We start from the raw sequence: 24,252 nt of genomic DNA, 5'->3' as shown, positions 1-24,252 counted from the left end.
ATGTGACCTGATGAGATGCACCCCAGAGTCCTGAGGGAATTGGCTGGTGTGGTTGTCAAGCCACTCTCTATTATATTTGAAAAGTCATGGCAACCAGGAGAAGACCCCAGTGACTGGAAGAATGGTAACATTGTGCCCATTTTTAAAAATGGTAGAAAAGTTGACCCTGGGAACTACGGACCTGTCAGCCTCACCTCTGTGCCTGGGAAGATCATGGAACAGATCCTTCTAGAAGCTATGTTAAAGCACATGGAGGACATGGAGGTGATTAATCGTAGCCAGCATGGCTTCACCAGGGGCAAGTCCTGTATGACCAACTTAGCAGCTTGTTATGATGGGGTAACCACAGCAGTAGACACGGGAAAACCAATGGATGTGATCTACCTGGACTTTTGTAAAGCCTTGACATGGTCCCCCACAAACACCCTTCTCTCTATATTTGAGAGATATGGATATGATGAAGGAGAAGTAGGCCTGTGTGAACCTCATGAGGTTCAACAAGGCCAAGGGCAAGGTCCTGCATCTGGGTTGGGGCAATCCCTGATTTCAATACAGGATGGGGGCTGATGTGATCAAGAGCAGTCCTGCAGAGAAGGACTTGGGGGTGCTGACTGATAAGAAGCTCAACATGAGCCGCCAGCGTGGGCTCACAGCCCAGAAGGCCAACCGGATCCTGGGCTGCATCAAAAGAAGCATGGCCAGCAGGGAGAGGGAAGTGATTTGCCCCTTTATTCCTCTCTTGTGAGACCTCATCTGGGTATTGTGTCCAGTTCTGGCATCCTCAACATAAGAGAGATATGGAACGGTTGGAACGGGTCCGGAGGAGGGCTACAAAGATGATCAGAGGGATGGAGCACCTCCCATAGAAGGACAGGCTGAGTTAGGGTTATTCAGACTGGAGAAGAGAAGGCTTCAAGGAAATCTCATAGCAACATTCCAATACCTGAAGGGCGTGTACAAGAAAGCTGGAGGGACTGTTCACAAAGGCTTGTAGTGACAGGACTAGGGGCAATGGCTATAAACTGGAGAAAGACAGATTTAGACTAGACATAAGGAGGAATTTCTTCACCATGAGTGTGGTGAGGCACTGGAACAGGTTGCCCAGGGAAGTTGTGGATGCCTCATCCCTGGATGTGTTCAAGGGCAGGTTGGATGGGGGCCTTGGGCAGCCTGATCTAGTGGGAGGTATCCCTGTCCATGGCAGGTGAGTTGGAACTAGATGATTTTTAAAGCCTCTTCCAACCCAAACCCTTCTATGTTTTACGATTCTATTCTCTTTGCAAGCCTGTTAAAGCAGAATTTAGGAATATGAACAAATACTGTCTAAATGTGTATTATGAGTTGTCCTAGTGTGAAGGCCTGGACACACAATGTATTCCAATGTCTGTGTTACATATGTGCAGAACTGTGTTTCCTATCCATACCCTGAAGCTTATTAGTTTTGGCTTTAATATGACAGCTTGGTACTAAGTGAGAGCACATTAAGAACCAGTCTCCTCTCTGAGCAGATGGCAGCTCCTTATGGCAGGGACAGAGCACATGGATACAGGTTTCCTATTCCAGTGCAATGCTCAGAAAACTAGGTCCAGGCTGGGTGGGGTTTTAGTCTTATTTCAACTGTTACAAATACACACAAATACAGATATACACATTACCTAAAACTACAAGCTTCATTTCTTTTCCAGCTTTTATTGGACTGGAAATCTCCCATGCTAGAGAATATCCACCCTATATTTATAACTGCACTTAAGGCAAGCCCAGAAGAGTAAAAGCTATCAATCATCCTGGATAACACTAATGAACCCAGCTAGCTCCTCTTCCAGTGCCTTTAACATCACTGTGAGCCATGAGTCTGCTATTTCCACGCTGTAAAGACTAAGAGAGGAATAGTCACATTCTACTGTGGCTATCATCAACTCCACTCTTCTCTTGCCAGGTGCAGTTATCACATGCCTGACGCTTGCAGGAAAGCAGTTGGCTCTAAAGATTAAATTATCAAATGTCATTTTCCTTTATCCAGTCAAATGGAAAACAAGGGTACAAGAAGTGACTGTACTGATATGTTCCCCTGCTTTCTTTGCTGCAGATCTGTTTTACTTCTCAGTGCAGATTCTGCTTCTCAATCCAGAGGCTAAAGTAAGCATGCAAGGATGGAAGCAAAGGGCAAAAAAGGAAAAAGAAAGAGTTGTAACAAGAAAAGAGAAAAAAGAAAAAACTCTACTATTTCTGCCTTGGCTACCAGCCAGAGTGCAAAGCAGATTTACAGCTGTTACGCAAACAACTTAAAAAAAACCCCAAACACAAGGCACTCGGCTATCTGTACTCTGTCAACATCAATTTCATTCTTAAAGCACACTCCAACAAAAAAAAACTTATATTCCACTTGGGAAATTCTTTTTCATCCCCTCATCTCCTATCATTATTTAGAAAGCATTTTTAAGCTAGGGGGTAGTTAGGTTCCTCTGTCAAGTACATGCATGTTTCATTGCTTAAAATCACCCCAATGAGAAACGGAGCGCTGGACTGTTTGCATTTCCCTTCTGGAAAGGGGAATGCCACTGAAGAAGCAAGATCTCTCAAAGAAGCCAATTTGTAGTCTCATGGTGTGGGAGAATATTTTGCATGTCACTGTCTGCCAGTATCATTTGCCAGCAGGGTGAATTTCCACAGCTGTGCATCAGGTGTTGAGATGCCACAAAAATCATTAAGAGCCCTCATTCTGAGGGCTCGGGGGCAGGTGAGTGGAAAAAGAGGAAGCTAAACTCACACCCAACCCACCCCAGGAAACTAGATTCTGCATAACAGAATTATTTGATAATAAGTACTGATGAGAAAAAAAATAATCCTGCAGGATTTACTCTATTTCCACTACACGTTGAAGGGGCAGAAATACAACCCACCTCCATCAGATGTGCCTACTCTTGTTAAAACCCCTTAGCAATTTAGCACCTCAACAGCAAAGACTGAAGACTTATTTCTGGAAGAAAACAAACACTGTTTGCATTGCACTCACACAAACAAATAAGGCCATACGCATGCAAATCTAAACCGAATTCTGATTTGTTCCTTTTCCAATTACAGTTAACAAGAGCAGAAGCAAAAGATGATTTCTTAAAGCTCAGTATTACTGGGAAAAGGACTGCCAGGATGATGTGTTATCACCAAATATTAATGGTTCTTGCAGAAATTTTATCAAGTAAAAATCATTATTTTTCTACACTTCACTTCTCTGTAGATAAGGCCAGACTTTGGCATTAGTGACATAAAAATTTTTCTAATTAATAGGGGGAGAGTCGATTAAGTAAGATTTTCTATATATTCAATCACCTAAAGGCAACACTCACCAGAAGCTGCTGAAAGTTCATGTTAAACGGTTTCCAGAACTATCTCATTCCCACTGTTTGGAAAGGTCCCTCAGGTCTGGTGGGTGCAATCACCAGAAAGTCATGGCTCATTCCTTGACATAGTAGGGACTGTATGTGATAACAACTTCCCTAGTCCTGTTTCTGTATCTTCACACATCAGAGCAAAATGTCAGGATCTCTCCACGCCCAGAACCATACCTGAGACATGGCTGAAGTAACACAAAGCCTATTGAATCCTGAGTGGAGAACAGCTGTTGTCACGTTTACCTGACATACACAGTCTATACATCTATATATATCTATAGTCTATACATCTATATATATATATACACCATATATATATATATATATAGTCTATACATCTCTCTATATATATACCAAATACATATCTCATGCAGGCCCAATTTGGAAAAGATACGTTGGTGCCAACAATCTTCTCCTTTCCCTATGATTTTAGCACTGTTTTCCTCTCTAAACTGTGTTCCTTTTTCCTGTGGCTGAGTCAAGGTGTGTCTACTAATCAAACATGTCTAGGAGTCCCTTCTCCTGGCTATGACAGGGATGTACATCACTAGAACTATAGACATTGCTTGGGGAAAGCAGTCATGGATGAAGTGACAGCATAGCAGGGGCTCAAAACTAATTTGTGAATTAATGTTTGTCCAGGTCTTGTTTCCAATTTCATGATAAATCATTTGACAAATTCATCTATATTCTGTATCTACAGCTGTACTTGAGGTGGCTGCATAAGCAGCTCCAGAAGGAAAAATAAAACTTCCAGAAAAACTGTAAAGGCTGGACACTCAAATTAGCTTCCAAATACTAACAGATAGCAGCAGCAGTAGCTACACTTAAATAAACTTTTGGAATCCCATAGGCTGCAAAGCAGCACAGGGTACTAAGCAAGATTTTTCTTTACTGTCAATATGGAAAGAGTATTAATTTCATTGGTAAATATTTCTGTCTGCAGTGCTACAGACTCCAGATTCTTCTTGTATGCAATGATTGTACCACAAAATACAAACAACTATCCTGGTTTTGAGTAGCTCTGTACTGAAATGACTCAGTGATCCTTGTGTGTCCCTTCCAATTCAGGACATTCTATGATTCTGTTTCTGGAAAGGTTTGATTTAAAAACAAAGGGATCTCACAGAGAAAATACACTTCTTTTTGTTAGCCAAATTGCACCATTTTTGAAAGCCTTCCTATTGTTTGTCAGGCCGATATTTTTATTCTTTTTCCTGGATGGTGGGAAATAAATCTTCAAGACCAATTATCCAAGCAATGCCAAAATTCTGCTAGTTTTTCATTGTAATATTGTAAGTTTTTAAGGGAATAAGAGAGGGCAGAAAAATATCTTTTCAGAACCACGGGCGCATATCTTCAAGGCAGAATTCCAAAGGAAGCCAATAATTATTGTTTTTATCTCAATGAAAATCTCTAAAACCAATGAAGGCAGCCAAAATCATGAAGCATATGGAGAGAATTAACATTCAACAACAGGAGCATAAAGTACATAAAATTCATTATTTACCACATCTGAGCACTAGAGTGTAAAAAAAGCAACACGTGCTTTTGTCAAGAAAGTCTGCAGAAATGGGGGTAGGAGAAGATTTACAGTAGCAACTGAAGAAAAGATTTTGTAATACGGGGCAAATTGTGGCCTCTATCCGGAATGTGCACAAGATTTTAAGTATTGTGACTGAATCATGCTGACAATAGTGAGAGCTTTCAAAATACAGGACCAGACCTCACACTGAGTTGCACCACTTTTTCCCACTCAGTCTCACTCAGGGAACTCACTTTTCTTCAAAACAATTTATTATCCGTTTGCTATATTCTTAATATATTTTTCTTTCTTCAAAGCTTTTCCCTGTTCAAGCCATGTTTACATTTCCCTGACTTAATTCTGTGTTCTCTTTACATTGCTTTTCCTCTTTTTTTGTGTCCACATCTTTCCTTTCACTAACACCCCCTACTTTTTAATATGACTTTCCTAGTGAGAGATGGGGAACTGCTTTGGGCAAACTCTTCTCATGCTCCACTTCAAGGTAGTGAGAGTAGTGCTTTGCAAGCTATTTGTAAAAGTATCTAAGACAACAGGAAAAAAAAAAAAAAAAGAAAAGGCAGAGCTGAGCTTAAACAGATACTGCATTTTGTTATTCTCTAATTCTGTAGTAAGGACTACACAGGAGTGTACAGTGAAGGTGAGATGGTAATTTATGCTTTCATTCAAATAAGATTTGAGAGCAATCAGTACTCATGGGGCCTCATCTGGGATTCTAAACAATGGAAAGTAATCTTCACAGGTGTACAAACAGCTGGTTAAAACTTTTCTGGCTTAATCTTATAAATGCAGCTCAAACTGATTCTGAACCAGAAAACTAATTCAGATTTTGCTATTAAAACACACCAGTGCTGGCTACTCTGCTTATTTAAGAGCTGATATTAGGTTTTCCAATGCAAGAGTATTGAGGAAACTCTTTTTCAAGCCTTCATCAACCTTAAAAATTCTAAAGGTTCACTATCTCTAGGCAGCTCCTGCTTGGCATGTTCAAATCCTAAGAGTGACCTCTATAATTTTAACTCTCACTAGATAAGGGTTTCCTCTCCTTTCTACATGCAAACTTGCATCCCTGATGCTCTTCTCACCTTGTACAACAGAAAGATTTCTCTTAAAAAAAAAACCAAACAAACCTAAACCACCTTCTAACATCTGTACTGTCATAGTAATTTCTTGGGTAATCATCTGATTTTTGTGGCTGAATTAGCACACTTGGCATTTAGCCTTTTTTTCTCCTTCCACCTCAGGAACTAGGCTATTATTGCCTCATAAAGCAGCGCCTGGGCAGTATTACTAGCTAATTAATGTCTATTTAGTGTAAAGGGCTGCAGCCACCTTCCAGATCCTACAGGCACTTTTTCCTCCTCTCCCTGACAGGACCAGATGGCATTCTGGCCAACCTTCTCTCACCCTTCACAAGCCATGCACTCAGTTCAGACACTGCAGCTAGCAGCTTTGGAAACACATTATCATCACAGCTGGTCCGATGCTAGAAGAGTGGTTGTTACTGCCCCAAATAATGGGAAAATTAATTACTTCAATTAAAAAATATATATTAAACCTCTACCAAAGAACAGTCACCTTTTCTTTTTTGTATGTTGTTGCAGTTTTTATTTTATTCACTTTTCCAGCTCTCACCACATAAAAGGGTGACAAACATGTAACTAGGAAGAGAAACACATGGCCAAAACCAAATGCTTACAGCAGGATATGAAGGAATGGTTGTGCCTATCTCACTGCAACATTTGATCATAAGATAAACCAGGATGATGAACCCACTCAGGTTCAAAGGAAGTGTCCAATTATGTGTTTCAGTGGAGTCAGCTCCGAATCCTTAGCTTTTTTCAAGATCAAGCACCACTAGTCCAAGCAACTCTCTCCCTGGTTTTTTTTTTTTTTTTTCCTATGCACAATTCACACTAATTTGGCGTTCCTATTAAGCTACAGTGTGTCCCAGCTCCTGGTTACTGCATCAAGACGCTGTTTCATGTCCTGCCCACTCCATACATTGGTCATAAATCAGTCATCAGAAAGGGAGCCATGTGAAAATTAGCTAATATGAACCTCACTTAATAAAAAACAAAAGCATAAATAATTTTCTCTCAGGAAGACCCCTGTCTCAAAATCATTAAACTCAAATTACTCTTTACCCCACCAGCTTGTGATCAAAAGCAACACCAAACATCATAATTATTTTTAGATCACATATTCTCTTCTCTGCTTTTATTGACTGAATTTAAGGGATGTCTCTATTTGCATACTTTGTCTTTTTATGTACATTACTCAGTTGTTAGAAATAGCTACTTTACCTTAGAGAGGTTTTATATATATAATATATATACAAGCACACACACACACACAAATATATATGTAAGAGACTCTAAGCAGCCTGCAGCCACACTATGACTAGCTATGGTCTAATCTGCCCCTAACATCTGAGGAGGGTCATTCTACAGCCCTGTTTGGAAGCAAAATGACTCTTGGGAATACAGCCCTATGGGTCAAATGATGATGCTCTCTCAGAGCAAATCCCTTGTCACTTGCCCTAGTAACAGCGTACTGGATATTGAACTTTGAACTGGAAGTGCTGTACAGTATTTTAGACTAGATGTAAAACACTGGACACTTATGACGCTTAGAAGATCCACAAGCCATATTCCTTTTCAGAAATTTGCTAAAATCCTTTCTGCAAGTTTTATATGAAAAATAATTTCTGAAGGGACAAACATCTGTAAAGAACCTGTGAGCTACATTAGCTGCCAAAATATAATAGTGCTTTCTAAATTTTTCTTTAAAGTCCCAGATTAGAAAGATTTTCAGGAAGCAAAGTCAAACATCCAGAAGCTTAAAAATGCCAGAGCTCATGTCATCTGAGCCTCACACTCCAGCCCTGTTGCACTCAAGCATTTTGACAACCTTTAATCACATTGCCTGCTGCTTTCTTCTACTGCACTCCTACCTCAGTGTTTGTAGAGATTTACTTGATATGTTTTTGTATTTGGCACATGCAGTGCACAGCCTCAAGATATATTTATTCCACACTACCAATACTGTGCACATAATGTGGAATGAATAATTTTCTCCTAAGCATCTCTGACAGAGTCTCCTCACAGTATCCAAGTTTCTTGAGACCATGAAATTTACCCTCACTGTGCTTCTCTTAGGGGAGGTTGCAATATTATCTGTATTCTGCAGCTAGGCAAATGACAGTCAAAAAGCAGGCACAAGCTTTCCATTAATTTTAGTAACACAACCTAAGGCACACAGAAAGTCTATTTGTCAGTTTCCAGCTCTTTACTCTCTTTCAAAGTCTCCTTGTAATAGCCTCCCAGGAATACAGCCTACTGCATTGTGGACACGCACAGAATGAGAAGCCCATTGTTACTCGCCATTTGTGAAAAGTTAGTTGTAAATCTGCATCATTCAGAAATTCTGTCAGGGAAATTGAGGGAAGAAGCCAGCCTTCCAGAGCATCATTCCACTGCCTTAACTGTAATAGTACCTTGCTTTCTTCACTGCAATTCTCCACATAACTTACTATACACCATCCAGCTTGGCAGGAAATGAGGCAGTGCCTAAACATACTTCAGAGTTTGTCCATCAGTATAATGAATAATCTGCATCAGCCCAGAACTCCACATTCTGGAGAGAAACAGCCACAGACACTTCCTCCCATGCCCCTAAACTATCCCGCTCACCTCTTACCTACCTGTACCCCATATCTTCCTCCTCTTCATTATTTCCATTCTAATTTCCCAGACATCTGTATGTCCCTCATTTCCAGCTCCCATCCCCTGACACTGCTCCTCTCGAAGTTCCTGCACACAATCCCTTTTTGCTTCTACTCCTTTGGCTCTTGCAACTTCTTTCTCCTGTTCTTTCATGTGCCTTTTCCTGACGCATCTCCACTTGACCATGACTGCTGCTTCCTTTTTCTCCTTGCTACTGGAGATCAGCTAGTGAGCAGAGCAGCTCTCCTTACATTAGCCTGGTGGGCAGGTCTGCAACCTGGATTAAGCACAGAGGGGCATAACTCCAAGTGCAAGGTCCTACACCTGGACCGGCATAATCCGCAAGTTCAATACAGGATTGGAGACAATGTGATTGAGAGGAGCCCTGCAGAGAAGGACTTGGGGGTGCTGACTGATAAGAAGCTCAACATGAGCTGGCAATGCACACCCACAGCCCAGAAGGCCAACCATATCCTGGGCTGCATAAAAAGAAGTGTGGCCAGCAGGGAGAGGGAGGTGATTCTGTCCCTCTACTCCGCTCTTGTGAGACCTCACCTGGAGTATTGTGTCCAGTTCTGGAATCCTCAACATAAGAAGGACACGGAACTGTTTAATGGGTCCAGAGGAGGGCCACAAAGATGATCAGAGGGCTGGAGCACCTCCCATATGAGGACAGGCTGAGAGAGTTGGGGTTATTCAGATTGGAGAAGGCTCCAACAAGACCTTATAGTGGCCTTCCAGTACCTGAAGGGGGCGTACAAGAAAGCTGGGGAGGGACCTTTTACAAAGGCTTGTAGTCACAGGACTAGGGGCAATGGGTACAAACTGGAGAGGGCAGATTTAGACTAGATATACGGAGGAAATTCTTCACAATGAGGGTGATGAGGCACTGGAACACATTGCCCAGGGAAATCATGGATGCCTCATCCTTGGAGATGTTCAAGGCCAGGTTGGATGAGGTCTTGTGCAGCCTGATCTAGTAGGAGGTGTCCCTGTCTATGGCAGAGGGATTGGAATTAGATGATCTTCAGGGTCCCTTCCAACTCAAACCATTCTATGACTCTATAACTCCTCCGTCAGTATGTGCAGACAAACTTTTGAAAGCAAAGCTCTTGAATCTGAGGTGTCTCCAAAGTGCGTGAACGACCTCATCAGCAAGGCAAACTCAGGGGTACTTTTCTCAAGACAGCAAAAGGCGTCTCCTTGGTATTATGGTAACACTAGTAAATGTCAAGCCTCCAAAACTTCATTCTAATGAAGCTCATTCCACCACCAGGACTAAAATATCTCAGGAAACAACTTCGGGATTTATTAATTTTGAAGAAGGTAATTTAAAGCAGCACATTTTCCCCAAATCTTCTCTTCAGAAACAACTAACTTCTTTGTTAAAGTTTTAACTAAAAGAGAAAGAAACAAAGACTGAATCTTACCAGGAAAGATTTCAGCCAAAGCAATTAAAGTTTAGAGAAGTTATAAAGAAAACAATTTCTAACAGTGACCAGTGACAGGTACACTTTAGGCAGTACTACTGACATTGCTTGTAATTAATAAATCTACCAAACATAATTGTTCCAGCTAAGCAAACATTTCCATCACAATGGTAAAAATCATTCCTTTTATCAATTAGAAGTTAGTCCACATGTTGCCAACATCTGTACACGCTGCCTAGAAGTGTCTAAGCACATTATTCTCCTAGCTTTTCCAGCTCCAAATTTCAGTCCCTGCCATTCCAGACTGTGCAAAAGCAAAGCTGAATTAACCATCTTTCACATTGCAATGAGCATAAACCCAAGAACTGATACAGAATCCCTCAGGGAAATGGGCAAAAAACAGGTGTCTCCTGGCAGTGCTACCTAGATCACCCTTTCTTATCATGACATCTCTTTTTCCTGCCAGTCTTTTCCAGTTTGCTGGAAGGTTTCCAGTTTCTAGCCACACAGCTACACAGCCTCCTGTCCACACTGCATCTGTCCTGGAGCAGTATTTGGCAGGCACCTTGCAGCCCCCTTCCACACACATCCAAGTAGAAAGACAAAATGAAATAAGGACCACATGGTCACTGTTTCTAATTTTTCTATACTCGTTTTAAAACCCACGCATAGGGATCCAGACACAGTAGAAGTAGAAACATAAAGCAGAAGGGACGTATACAATTATACATTATGCACTTGAGGGAAAGAACAACCCCAAAACACTAGACTTTTTTCAAAGCCAGCAACAGAGTTCAGATAATTGCTTCCCATCTAAACTTTAGCAGTGATTAGGGTTCTACTGCTGCTTTTGAAAATCTAAAGCAAAAGGACTAAAATGCTGAGAAACACTTCTAAAATAAGCAAGAAGGGGAAGAGATGCTCTCACACAAATCCGAACATGGTTAACAAGATCGTGGTGGTAGAAATGTCTTACACGGGGGAATTATCAGAAACAAACCTACTGTTCAGTCATCCTATATCAACAAGAGCATCCCTGGTTCAGGACTATTGTCTAAATATTTGAAAGTAAGTGGCAATTATAGAAGTTTCTGACTTGTAACAATGCATCAGAGCCACTGTAGGGGTGAGTGCTTCCATCTTTCTCATAACCAGTTGCCATGAACATTTCTTTAGCTGGAACTTCAAGCATCCAAACTAATGTATTCACTTTTGGAAACTTGGATCTAAGTTTAAGGGTGCAGGGTGCCACAGGGAAAAAAGCAAAGGCAAACCCACAAAATAACAGAAAAAGGAAAGAAATAGAAGTAAGGAGCAAAGGAGAAGCAGCAAAGAGACTTCTGTAATTTCAGCATGTCAGCACAATTCATTAAGCCTAAAGAAGCAACTAGGAGTCATCTGTGGTGATGGTGACAGTGCATTATTGAGCAGAGAAATGCAGAGGGCTCTTACTGCAGCATATGTGTCTGGCTGGCGTCCTTTTGTTTGTCAGGTACCTCGTAGTGTGGGGAAATCTTGCCAAGGCCACTGTCACTCAGCATCCTCTTTCGAGCTGCAGGGTTCCACCTATCTGATATTCTAGGAGGGAAGAAGGAAAAGGCATTCACCCCTCAGATGTCACCTCACATGCTCTGCTTCGAGACTGTCTTATGCTTACTGGTTCCCTGCATTTTTCAGCCCATAGCAAGCTGAACTATTTTAATTCATGATAAGTACAAGACCATTCCTAAAGATGAATAGAAGCATTTCTGGCCTGCCCAGAGGACAAGAAGAAACAGAGACACTTCACACCATTCTTAGGCACAAAGGGCTTCAGGGGCTTAGACAGTGGTAACAGAGCCCTAACCATGCAGAGAAAGGATTTGTAACTTGATCTATATGGATGTATGGTGGGGCAGATACAGTCAGGGAATATGAGGAAGTTGAAAAGTGCTGAAGTCCATTAGTCCTGCTGTGAGCTCCAGGACATGTAGGGGAGCAGATATTATTCCACTGTCCTTCTGTCATTACCATGGCTGCATCTGATGCTGTCCCCAGCTCCCCACCTAAAATTTGCCCTCTCGCAGCTCTCAACCCTTCAGAAAAGAGGACCAGAAAAGAAATGCGCAGCTCTAATACGATCACCGAAGGCCAGATCTCAAAACCACTTACCCGGAGGCCTGCTCCACTACCAGATCAGGCATTCCTGGTGGAGTCCCCACCTGCTGTGACATTACCACCTCTGGGTCCAGAATAAAAATCTCGTCCTGCGAAATTTCCGTCACAAAGTGCAAATGTTCCTGTTGGAGCGATACAAGGAACAAATAATGAACCTGCAGCATTACTGGTCTCTCGGAGCACCCAGATTGCTATAGGAAAGCTGCGTGCCCACCAAGGTCTCTGAAGTGTATTCATGGGACACTGTCTGTGTATTCATTCAAGTTCACATACATATACACACATTAAAACCAATGTAAATGAAATCATCAATAAATACTTCATCAATTTCAAGCTAACTAAGATTTCCAACCAACAAGCTTCACACTCACGGTAATACTTAAAAGGCTGTATTCAGTGACTTTATATCATCCAGTTTATAACTGAAGGTCTACCCAAAAAGCTGAGGTTCGCATTCCAAATTGAGGACCAACACTCAAAGTCTGCCCTCTGCTGATGGCTGGCAGAATTTCCATTACTTCAGGGTACTGTCCCAGATCCCCACTGCTTGTATATCCTGGTTTCATGTTTCCATTACCAAAGCTCGCTCTCTCGGTCCCTCTTTTTTGTTATTGATACAGAAGGCTCACTATCCTTAAAAAAAACACCAGGTGTAAGTAGGCCTATCTATGTAGCTAAAGGGGCAGTAAAATACCCACGATTTGTGGGCTGGGACCACCACATAGTAATGATCTTTTCCCCACAGAAACACAGGGCAAAGTAGTAGGAGGGAAAGATGACTATTTGAACAGACTCAAGTTGACTATTTGTACAGATTCAAGTATTAAAGAAATTCAGAATAAGCCAAACAAAGCCACTTTGCCCAGTTTAACCTGTTGAAGCATTTTCTTTATGCTTGCTTTCCAAATGTTAAAAGTATTTCATCAAAACATTTATATGACTGTATGCAAAGCAGCCCCATGGTAGCTACCTGCAGAAACTGAACCTGGTACCTCTGAATTAAGCTCCTTCTGCTTGAACTGAGCCACCAGTTGCTTTTGTTAGGAAAGAATCGTGTGTTCCTATGATTCAGAAATAGCTTACACGGTTCTCAAGGGGACCATATACAAATGACCACTGTGTGAAATTAACAGTTTGCACTTAATGCTAAGCCACTAATTGGCCTGTTCTGGCTACAAACCAGAAGCATCAAAAGCACTGCAGAAGTTTCAAAGTCTCTTTTAGAAAGTATGTTCAGATTGTCAAATTTATAGCACAGATTTAAATCCAACAGAGCTACACACTGTTTAGGGGTTTCTTGGAAATATTTCGATACAGCTCTGTTTATAATTCTCAAATTGTAACATCACCTTAATTTACATAGTTTATTTACATAGTCTTGATAAGGATGACAAACATAGAAAACTCTGAACTGTACATCAGATTTGTACTAAACAGAAGGGCAGATGGACAGCAGGTAGAAAAACTTGAGTGAAACAATGTGAGCTACATCAAGTGAAAAGTGGGCCATATTTTTTCTCTGCTTTTCATGAGACATCAGTAGCATTTTAGAACACACAAAAGGAGTGGCAGGTAATTCATTGTGAGCTGCATTTGACATACCTTTAAAAAACTCCATAGAAAAGGTAACTGAATAAAGATTTACCTGAGATCTGTCAATGCGGTAAAAACGATCAGCAGAAGTTGCTGCAAGATAGAGAAACAACAGAGCCGCAGTGAAGAAAATGGTCTGAGCAAAACTGCATGGATTAGACAGGCTGAGCTAACATCTCTACCATATAATAAAAGCTGTGTCACTGAAGTCACAGTGGTTTCACGTGAACATAATCTGATTCACTCATTATGTCCATATTCCTATCCCATTAGATGGTGAATATAAAGGTGAGGCTTAAAAAAAGAATATTCACTGAAATTATTAACTTGAAATAAAAATTAAAAAACCCATAGAAAATGGATTTCAAGGTTATAAGAAGAATTGATTACATTAAAATATGTGACAGAAAAAGCTCCATTGTTCCGATGAGAGTAGAGCAAGCACATCATAAAATTGATGGGTCTAACAGGATTAATTCAAATTTTGAACATAAAGAACAATAACACGCCTAGGAGGTCTTTGTAAATCAAATGCATTACCACATATATTCACCCTGAATTACCAATACGCTCGAGGAAACTTTATGCTACTCATGCAAAATACATGAAAATAAGGGAGAATGACTAAATAAAGCACCTAATATGAATTTGTCACTGCGAAATAATTTATATTACTAAACTCAGACGTATTCTACCATCTACAATGTGCTGCATCAGATACACTTTTTTGTTTCTGCTTTGCAGAAATCAGATCCATTCATTCTAGAGTTTTGACACAAGAGCATAGTGATCTAGCATTGTAGGTCTTGGCACTGCAAGGGAATATCAAATTCCTAACGAGAAAAATCGAATGCATTTACCCACCCAGCTTTCTCCAAAACTCAAATAGATTCTCAATATATTTTTTTAACCATTTCCCTTATGAGAGATAAGGAAGAATGATTAGATATTGCCACAGATAATTTTTGTTTAGAACAATAAAAATTTCAGTCCCCACATACCAAAGTTTTTGCTAAAGCAGATGTCAACCATTTTAGCTGCTAATTCCAATGCTCTGGAGCCTGATGTAAAGCCCAGATAAGCTGCTTTGACGAAGTCTTGGTCAAATACAAGTGCAGCTCTCCAGGGTTTACATGAAGTGCACTCTTTGAGGGAAAGGGAGATACACTTCCATTACCTAAACATTATAGTACCTAAACACCGTAGTACTTAAAAAGGAACCAGAACGAAGAACACAGCTTTACCAGCAGTAGTCTGTTGCCACAACAAGCTGCGCTCTGAGCCGAGGCACCACTATGCAGTAAGTGCTGCTCGTCACAGCAGAGAGGGACACTAATAAACCAAACCCATAACTAGCCTTAGAAGAACATGCCTCCTTAGGGTAACTATGCTACAGCAGAGAATTTGATTGCTAGATGAAGAGTCTGTTTAATTTTTCAAAGGAGAAAGGGGGGCACCGAGTTCCTTTTTTTACCTGCTCAGTGTAACAAGAAGGAACAGTTACCCTTCCATGGTAATACTCTCAGATGCACTATCCTTCATCTGCATACCAAAAGCAAGCAAGATGCTAAGCATAGGAGAAGGGAAATGTACTTACCATCTAGAAAGCACCATCTAGGAGATAGTCTCTGAACAGAAAGTACTCTGGGAAAAGAGCTTTCTTGGTCCTGGATAGGGAAGGGAAATGACAAAAAATTAACAAACTATTTTCTCTTAAAAGGACTATTTTCTAATCCCGGCTTTTTTCCACTTTGCTCTACTGACACTGCCCAATGTGCAAAACCTACATAGCCAAAATCCACTGTGTTTGCTCCTCAGTGACTTCAGGGTTTGACTGCATTATAGAAAAGAGTAAACTGACAGTTAGCATCAGTCACATCCTCAGCTGTTCATTCCCCTTTAGCTCAGCATTACCAAAAAGCTTTGTATTAAAACCAGTTTTCTCAGCTGTCCACAGGCCTCCATATTTATAGAGACATAGGAATAGAGAGAGGTGAAATAGGTCAAAAAGATACACATTAGCGTCAAACAACAGCCATGAACTCTAATTACTATGTCTATTTCTTGTATACCTGCCACCTTCCTTTGTTCTAGCTCACTATTTTTACACACTTTCCCACCCGTATTGATCAAAAAAATTGCCCACTTCGCCTGTCCCTGGCATGTCCCAAATGCACCAGGCTAAAAGTGTCATTCTCTACACCCAGAATACAGAGAGCACAGACCTGAGGACCGCTGTCAGCCAAGCAGACACCCAACATCACTATCTACCCATTCTGGCTAAAAAGACAGGCTCCTTGGGAGCCTATGGACACTATTCCAGGACCAGATTAAATAACTGGGGAGGAATTAATGCCTCCTGTACCCACAAAGGACTCGGAGAGGCTGCCCCTTCCTTCTTCAGCTCTCACTGAGCTGGAGAGGCAAAACAAATCTTAGAAAGGGTGGTCCTAGCTCTGCTCCATGCTGCCGATGGATGGCCAGCCAACTTCCCAAAGCCACTGGAACACAACATTTAAACACAAATAGATTTCACAGGCCAAAACACAACAGCATGGATCTCAGATACACACCTAAAATTTGTATAGAGCCAGATTCTATATTTATTTATATCTTAAGGAGTAAAATCAGTGCTTCTGCAAATCATGTAAATGCAGGCACATACCGGCTCAAGATTAAACTTTACTCCTCCTTCAGGCAACAGACTACAGAGTGGTATGCCAAATCATATGGCAGGAAAAGAAAGAGTAGAAGCAATGGGGAGGAAAGGTAACTTTGAGAAAAATATAGCTCTGCACAGAAAGCCCAGAATGTGAATAATGTATATGTACATGCATATACATATACAATCCATACACTGGCATGAATTGGTGAAAAGAGACCAGGATACAGTGATATTTCACTGGGACTTCTCAGAATATCACACGGGAGCCCAGCACCTTTTCTGACAGTAGGAGGCAGGACAAACAATTTTCATATTGGAAATTATACAGCTATATCAGGTGAATAATTGTTTGAAGGTCCAACACCAGAAAGTAAAAGCTGGCTGAAACAGCAAGCTCCAAAAAGAGTTTTCATATAATCATGGGTTTTCAGCCAGAAGGGACAACAGGACTATGAATACCTAACTCCTAGCATAACACAGAAATCCACCTCTCCAGCCTGAGCTGTAGCAGACCATTTAGAAAGGCACCCAGCTTTCTAAAAGTGAAAGGCTCCAAGGGACACAAACCGTACCATTCCCTCAGGCAGCTGGCATAATGTGCATGGTTTGAAAAAGGAAAATGAAGCTGCTTCGTGTGTAAGAAGAGGGAAAGTATGGAAACACCAACAAAGAATTAAAATGAAAGTTTACTGTGTATCAAACGTGTCCAACACATCAGAAGCATTCATAGGGATTCTCAAAGATTTGCAGTTTCCTATATATTTTCCTCTGCTTTTACTGTCTAAAGTTTATACCATTAAGAAAACCTTTGTAGCAATTTATTTTATTGTTTTGCAAATCCGACATAGTTCTAAAGTACTTCTTGTCTGTGTGGCCATGTGTGAGAAAAAGCCAAGAAAAAAATAAAGAATATATTGACAGAAAAATGGGAGTTTCATCAGTTCAATCCCCCAGGCTGCCCAGACAGAAGTAAGACCACAGGGAAGAAGTATTTTGCTTCTTTTCTTCCACTTCAGGAAAATCTTAATGCTGAAGGAAGTTGTCATTTTAGTCAATCTAGGTAAAACAATTTAGAAATTGATTACAGAGCATATAATGCCCTCATACGTTAAGAGTCAGACAGTGTTCTTCAATTTATACAAAGATATCTAACACTTTTTCAGCCACCTGAGCAAAAATGAGGTCGCATTGATGTTGTACAGATACACACACAAGTTCCTGGCTTCCCCACCATCTTGGTCAGCAGGATGCCAGCATGCACTATGTGTCTTTTTCAAGCAGCTGTAAGGATGATTAAAATTTTGCATTTTGATGGACAGTCATTTCTCAGCGAGGTGAATGAGTATCAGTATCTGGCATGATGCTGCTACAAAATGTTAACTTCATTTGGTGTCATGACAGCTTCTGTAAGATTCATCTTATTAGTTTCTGCCTACGGGATTGACTAGAACCATCTATTATGGCCTTTTCTTTCTAGTTATCCAGGACAGAAAGGGATAGATGGCTCTAGAAAACTAATCTGTTTTCTCCTCAGTGCCGTAAAGTTTGGCTACAGTCTTGGCAACAGATCTTGTCTGAAATGCTACTACAGCAACTTGCAGACTTCACTTAAAAAAAAATACATATATATACATATATATCTTCTGATGCATGATACCTGCATCTATAGCCACCCTGACAAAAATAAATCAGCCTCAATTCTCTCTCATATTGATTCACAGATTTTACTTCATCCCATAAACTTTGCTCTCAACACACAGGTTTTTGGCTCCAACCTCTGTGCGTTACAGGAGAGATGAAGACAAAGCCAGCATAACTTTCCATAAAGTGAACTATTTCTGCACGTGGGGACCAAAAGACATATATTTCAGTGGTTTAAGCATCCGATTTAAAACACATCTATGTCATTCTCTAATATGGGATTAAGCAATTGTGAGTTTCTAAAGTTTGCTTCTATTGCAAAAGAGGTGTATGTGGGAAAGTCAGGGGTTTTCTGAAATCTACTCAGTTTGCTAATGCCTAGGTATCTACATGCACAAAGCTTTATGTATCTTAATATTTAGCCTTCTATTTGTGGAATGGTGAGGATTGGGATACAAATGATAAAAGGAAGAAAGCATCCAAAGATAACAGCACAAAACGTAGATGATACAAAGAGAAGACATGAGTAAAAATTCATAGAACTAGCACAGTACATAAAGCTGGGAAAATGAAGATAGGGATAATGCTAGTAAGTGTAAACTTAAGTCACAAATTGCATATTGTGATATGTTTTTTTCCAACGCTTCATTACAATTCAACTACAAAACTAGCCTGGGAAGTCTCAGGCCCAAGAGAATGATACTTTATAAGCATTAAACTCATTAGAGAAGCAAAACAGAATTAAAAACAGCTCTAGTGTCATTTTTCTAATTTACACCTGGGCTTGCTGATGTTTTTTCTGCTGACTCCCTCGTTTTGAGCTGCAGAGGAATTACACAAGAGAATAGCATTTATGAGACCTAAAAGTACCCACTACACCTTATTATTGAAGTAAAAAGACAATTCCATCAACTCAAATAACTTATTGCCTTTATTTTCTACTTTTTCCACTTTCTGCAAAATGTAGAGGGATAGCAACAAACACGGAACAAATCTCAAATTAACCTAACAAGACAATTTGTAGAAAAGACCCACTGGGAATAAATCAATGTTTGAAGAATCCAGGGTAAACAAGTACTGAAGACGAAACAGAGAAAGAGGTGCATTCAAAATGTGGCATCATAAAAAATTGATAGCATTTTAGAGATTTCATGCTGATATGCACTAGAGGAGATGGCTAGGCAATTAATTTATATACTGCTACAACTACAAAGGTTAGAGCCAAATATGAGACTGATTCTTGACATTTCATATTCTCTTTTGTCTCTATACACACAGATTTAGTTCTCCATTTTACCTCAGGCATGCTCCTACGCATGGAGAAGTCAGCAGCCACTAAGGTTAATTTATAATGACTGGAACAGAATTATACATGCTGGGTTTTTAGCCACTTCGTTAGACACTAGCACTGCTTTAAAACTCAGTTCCAGGGCAATGATTGATACAAATGTCAAAAATATGAGGTTAAATTGGACATGGAAATGCAGAAGCAAACCACGAACTGGTATGAAGGCAGCAACTCCACAAACACATGCCAAACTGCATTTTCTCATACTGTATTCTTGCATTCAGTGCATTTACAGGCGTTCTTGCCAAACTGGAATTCTGTATCACCCAGATAATCATTAAGCCCCAAGAAATTATCTACAATTTCACCACAATGGTTCCCATCAGTAGGATCTCTGTATGTTTTCTCAGTGAACTCATTCCTGCTGATCTCAACAAGACTTGCATTGTTAAATCCAGAAAAAGGCTATCACCACTGTGCAAACTTGTCTTGTGATCCTAGTCTTGCATCAACTGACCATTGTGTCAAGAGTCCGCACTAATGTCAGATCAGCTCAAGAGTCATTAGAGTTATTTTGTTAAGTGCTGTACTGCATATTATTTTACTCAGATTAATACACCTTCTTGCACACTATTTCCACTGTAAGGGCAAGTTCCATATTGAATAATTTGTACAATAAAGTTGTAAAATGCACAGAGAGTCAAATTTTAAAAACTAGCCCTCTAAAGCTAGAACCTGTTTGGCACATGTGAAAAACACATTTGTGCCCCGGATAGACTAAAATACTGTACTGAAGATTACATTAAGCTATAGGTAGATGAATGCAGATCAGAAAATTATTAAGAGATTAGGCCTCATAGCACACCTTTTTTCTCAGTGATACACTTTAGTACTACAACTCTGCAACACAACATGCTATTTTTCAGTTTCTCAGATAGAGAAACAATTTTACTTTTGTCATTTGTTCTACAGGACACATTCTCTTATTCACTTCAATATGCAAGGTACTGCTATTGCAATATCACTCACTCCATCACGCTGTGCTAATATTGGAGATGATTCTATAAGGTTTGCAAGGAAAAGGATTGTCTGAGGGAAAGCAGAATGAACCACCAACATTTGAGAGCAAATGATGTTCAGAAACTCATCTAACATACGGGTATCTAACAAAAACAAAATGTAGGTTCAAATGTAAAGAGTGCAATCCACATTGCTAAGCTTCTTTTTTTGTTCTGATACTAAAAGGAAAGCTTATCTTACCTGGTAATGAACTCTCTGTGTAGTAGAAGTTACCGACTGTAGGTCCTAGTAGGAGGATGAAAAAGACATGCCAAAGATGAAAGAAAATATTAAAGAAACAATAGCTGTTTGCATTTCAACTATCTGAAGTAGTTGGGCAAACACAAGTAATTTTGTAAGCATTTGTCACTGGTTTTAAGTATATTAAACAAACAGAAAGCTCACTTAAAGTTTAGATTTGAGTGCATTTGGTGAAAAAAATGTTTTTTAAAATACAGAGATTATCTTAATTGATCGTTACCATATCACAATCCTATATACTCTATAAAAACTACAGAAATTTAGAGTATTAGCAATAAAATGAAAGAAAACATGCTAAAATCCATAAATCAATTTTGAAAATATTTCTGAACAATTAATGCACTAAAGAAAATCACTGGCAGTTCTCCCTGTTTTAAGACAACCTCATATCAGGAAGGTCATGTCAGAATGACTCTGGCATTTACTAGGCTTCGGGAATCTAATTTATTTCAATATAAATTTCAACAAATAGTTTTAGCTCATCACATGGCTTTCCAAAACGCCTGGCCTACAGACCAGAGCTCCCCAGTTGGCATGCAAGTTGGCAGAGTGGATGAAGCCTTGGAACCTCCATTCCGAGCAAATGGGTCTGAGCTAAATCAGGCACATTAAAAAAAAAAAAAAAAAAGTAGCACAAACCCTGCAAAATGTTGGAGAAACACAGTTCCTTCAAAAACACTATGGGTAATTCAATCAGAACTTCTAGTTGTGCTTCCTCCAGGTCTGTACAACCACTTGCCACCCAATACTGGCCATATTAAGATTCCTGAGGTCAGTCTGAGATCACATTTGTAATCTGCTGAGAAGGTCATCACAATTATTTCACTGCCATTTTCCACCACTAGATATCTCAAATATTTATCCCTTACAATAAGGTTTTGCGTCTGATAAAAGTCAAACCGTAGGTCTGAGTGTTCAGAAATGCATTTGATGAAGGGAATCCTGGCCAAACTGCAAAAAAAGCGAAATCTTGTAGTGACATACTAAGGCCCATGTTAAACCTGCACGTGCAGAGTTTCAAAACCACAGGGAAGTCCGTGGCTCTCAAAGAGTTTAATGAGAGGGATGAGGTTCATACCTCCTATGTAAATTGGACCATCTATCTAGAAACCTACATAATGTACTTGTAAACATTGTTGGAAGACATTAGGAAAAGATTAAAAACAGTCAGAGACAGTATATCAATGAAAATACATTTGCTTTATCATTAAATGCATACACACTTAAAATGATTCAGATAACGGGGCATTTGGAGTCTCCATTTCCAAGACTGTATTTCAGAATGAATTCTTGTGAGGCAAGGTGTTCAAGAAAGTAAGAGCAACATTATTATCAGATGCATGAGCATACATTTCTCTGTATTTGGAAGTATGTAGTTGATATTTGTAGTGCTTATTGGTGTCTTAGATTACTCCATGACAGTATTAGAGAATGACATTTGCATCATTAGATCCACTTGAATGTCATGATACATAATACACGTTTTAACCACGAATTTGTGGAATTTTAGCAAGCTATATGGAGAGTCCTAGTGTCCCATTCCAATTCAAGGAGAAGTAAACACATCCATTCACGTCAATTCTGTTACCATTTAAAAAGAGACAATATGACTTTACACTTCCTGTTTAGAAAACATTTTTTAGTGCTAACTCTAACATTTCAGTGGTAAGCAAACTGCAATACTCTTAATATATGTTTGTTGCAAATATTAGACCTCTGCACATAGAACTGAGAAAAGCATAACATAAATTAATATCCAATACCTGAATTCACTAAAAACTCACCTCTTGCAGACGGTCAATGTACATACGACAGGTCTCCAGGTCACAATCTCCTCGTACAACTATAATTCCTAGGGGAATGGCTGGAAAATCAAAACCAAAGAAAAACCTCTTTATCTCAAGTCCCTTGAACCTCAAAGATTCACAATATTCTTGAAGTTTCTTTTCTATACAATGTCCTCACAAAAGCTTTCTGCTACCTAAATCTTAACAGTCATTTAAAAGCAAGAACATATTATTCATCATTAGTTTCACTCACTTATAATTATCAAAGATTCTGGTGTTCAACTGTCTTTGATACAAAAGAAGTTAAACTGAATTCAGTTAAATTGTGTACTTCATCATCTGACCTCAACATCAATTACTGACTGCAAAGAAAGGAACATACCCCAGAACAAGAGTTTAGGGAGGTGCTGTTATACACTGAAATAAGAGAGCGATATTTCATTTTCAGTACTCTTAACAGTCTACAAGAATGATTTAAAGTAATGAAAGTCAGAGCCTGATTTCAGAAAAAAACTGTCCAGCACCATAATATTTTGATGCAAGATTGCTTTCAAATCAAAACAGACATTATTCCTTCTACACCCAAAACTGTCACAACATCTCCATATTTTCTCAGACACCCACAAAAAGAGAGTTTGTAAAAATACAGCAAATAATTGCCCTCATTTGAGGGCAGCATATTTTTAACAACAGAGAGTTTAGGCTTCCACATTCTGTTCTTTAAGCCAAAAACAAAAAACCCACCAGAACTAACCCCCAAGAAACAACAAAAGAGTAAAAAAGTACATATGCGTTCACAAGGAAGGTACCAAGAGAGCTACCTACTAAGATCTCATTAAATAAAAAGAAAGCAAGTGAAAATTCATGTGTATCTGCTTTGCTAAAACTGAATCACTGAATGAAGTTCTTTTTTTCTCCCTGGAGGGTCTTTAATCAAACAATGGCCCCATAAAGCAGGGGGGGAAAGATTTAAATACTCATCTGAAGCATTCCAGAAGGAGAGCAGAATATCAACTCATAAACAATTTTGGTAACTGGATAACAAGAAGCAACATAAAATCACTGACATTTCTGAGATAAATAGAAAAAACAACTATGCTGCAGCCCCTCCTGCTGTTCAGAAGAATTTGGTTAAGCGAGAAAGAGATTTATCTACCAAGAGATTCTTAATTCTGATAAAAGAACAAGACAACAATAAAAGATAATGCAAAATGAGGCTTATGTTTTAGTGGCCCACTGAGAGTAGAAGCACAAAGAGAAGGTCCGTGGTCTCAGGGAGGAGAGATAGGGAGCCCCTGTGACAGTCAAGGTCATTCCATGCCTCACAGACCAGGACAGGGCCCTGGGAACACATTAACAATACTGCCAGCATCATGTTTGGAAAACAATTTGAACAGCCGAACAGCTGAAGAACTGAGGGGAAACAGAGCAGAGGGAAAAGACAGGGAAGGAGATACAAGAAAATAATGAAGCGAAAGGCAGGAAGACCAGAGAAGAAGGGAAGAGCTCACACCTGAACCAACACTGATAGTGACGTCAATCCACCTGCTGATTTTCAGAAAGGCCAGAAGAGAACACTGCTTATTGTGACATTCCAGATATTTTCATTACAGAACAGAGACTGAGAAATATGCAAGTGGAATGAGGTTCAATCATGAGGTTTGCGTTATGTGCTCTGATGTTCTGGGTTACAGACTGCTTCTCTTTGCTT

General features: G+C 39.8%; 1 protein-coding gene across 8 annotated transcripts in view; it reads right to left on the bottom strand.

The window, feature by feature from the left end:
* DGKI (diacylglycerol kinase iota) overlaps window positions 1–24,252 on the bottom strand; it is a 229,154-nt gene that overhangs the window by 50,373 nt on the left and 154,529 nt on the right. For 6 of the 8 annotated variants that reach the window (XM_054080460.1, XM_054080496.1, XM_054080476.1 and 3 more), the window contains 6 exons: window positions 22,539–22,618; window positions 20,695–20,739; window positions 15,438–15,507; window positions 13,893–13,933; window positions 12,242–12,369; window positions 11,543–11,668 (listed from right to left, as the gene is read on the bottom strand). In XM_054080460.1, the coding sequence (XP_053936435.1) occupies window positions 11,543–11,668; window positions 12,242–12,369; window positions 13,893–13,933; window positions 15,438–15,507; window positions 20,695–20,739; window positions 22,539–22,618 (490 nt within the window). The remainder of the gene's footprint in view (window positions 1–11,542; window positions 11,669–12,241; window positions 12,370–13,892; window positions 13,934–15,437; window positions 15,508–20,694; window positions 20,740–22,538; window positions 22,619–24,252) is intronic. The other 2 variants (XM_054080513.1, XM_054080522.1) reach the window with 1 other exon arrangement.

This window comes from Cuculus canorus, chromosome 1 (genome assembly GCF_017976375.1).
Source record: "Cuculus canorus isolate bCucCan1 chromosome 1, bCucCan1.pri, whole genome shotgun sequence".
Classification (NCBI taxonomy): domain Eukaryota; kingdom Metazoa; phylum Chordata; class Aves; order Cuculiformes; family Cuculidae; genus Cuculus; species Cuculus canorus.
Note: the sequence above shows the minus strand (reverse complement) of the source record. Positions and strands in the feature narration are given on the sequence as shown.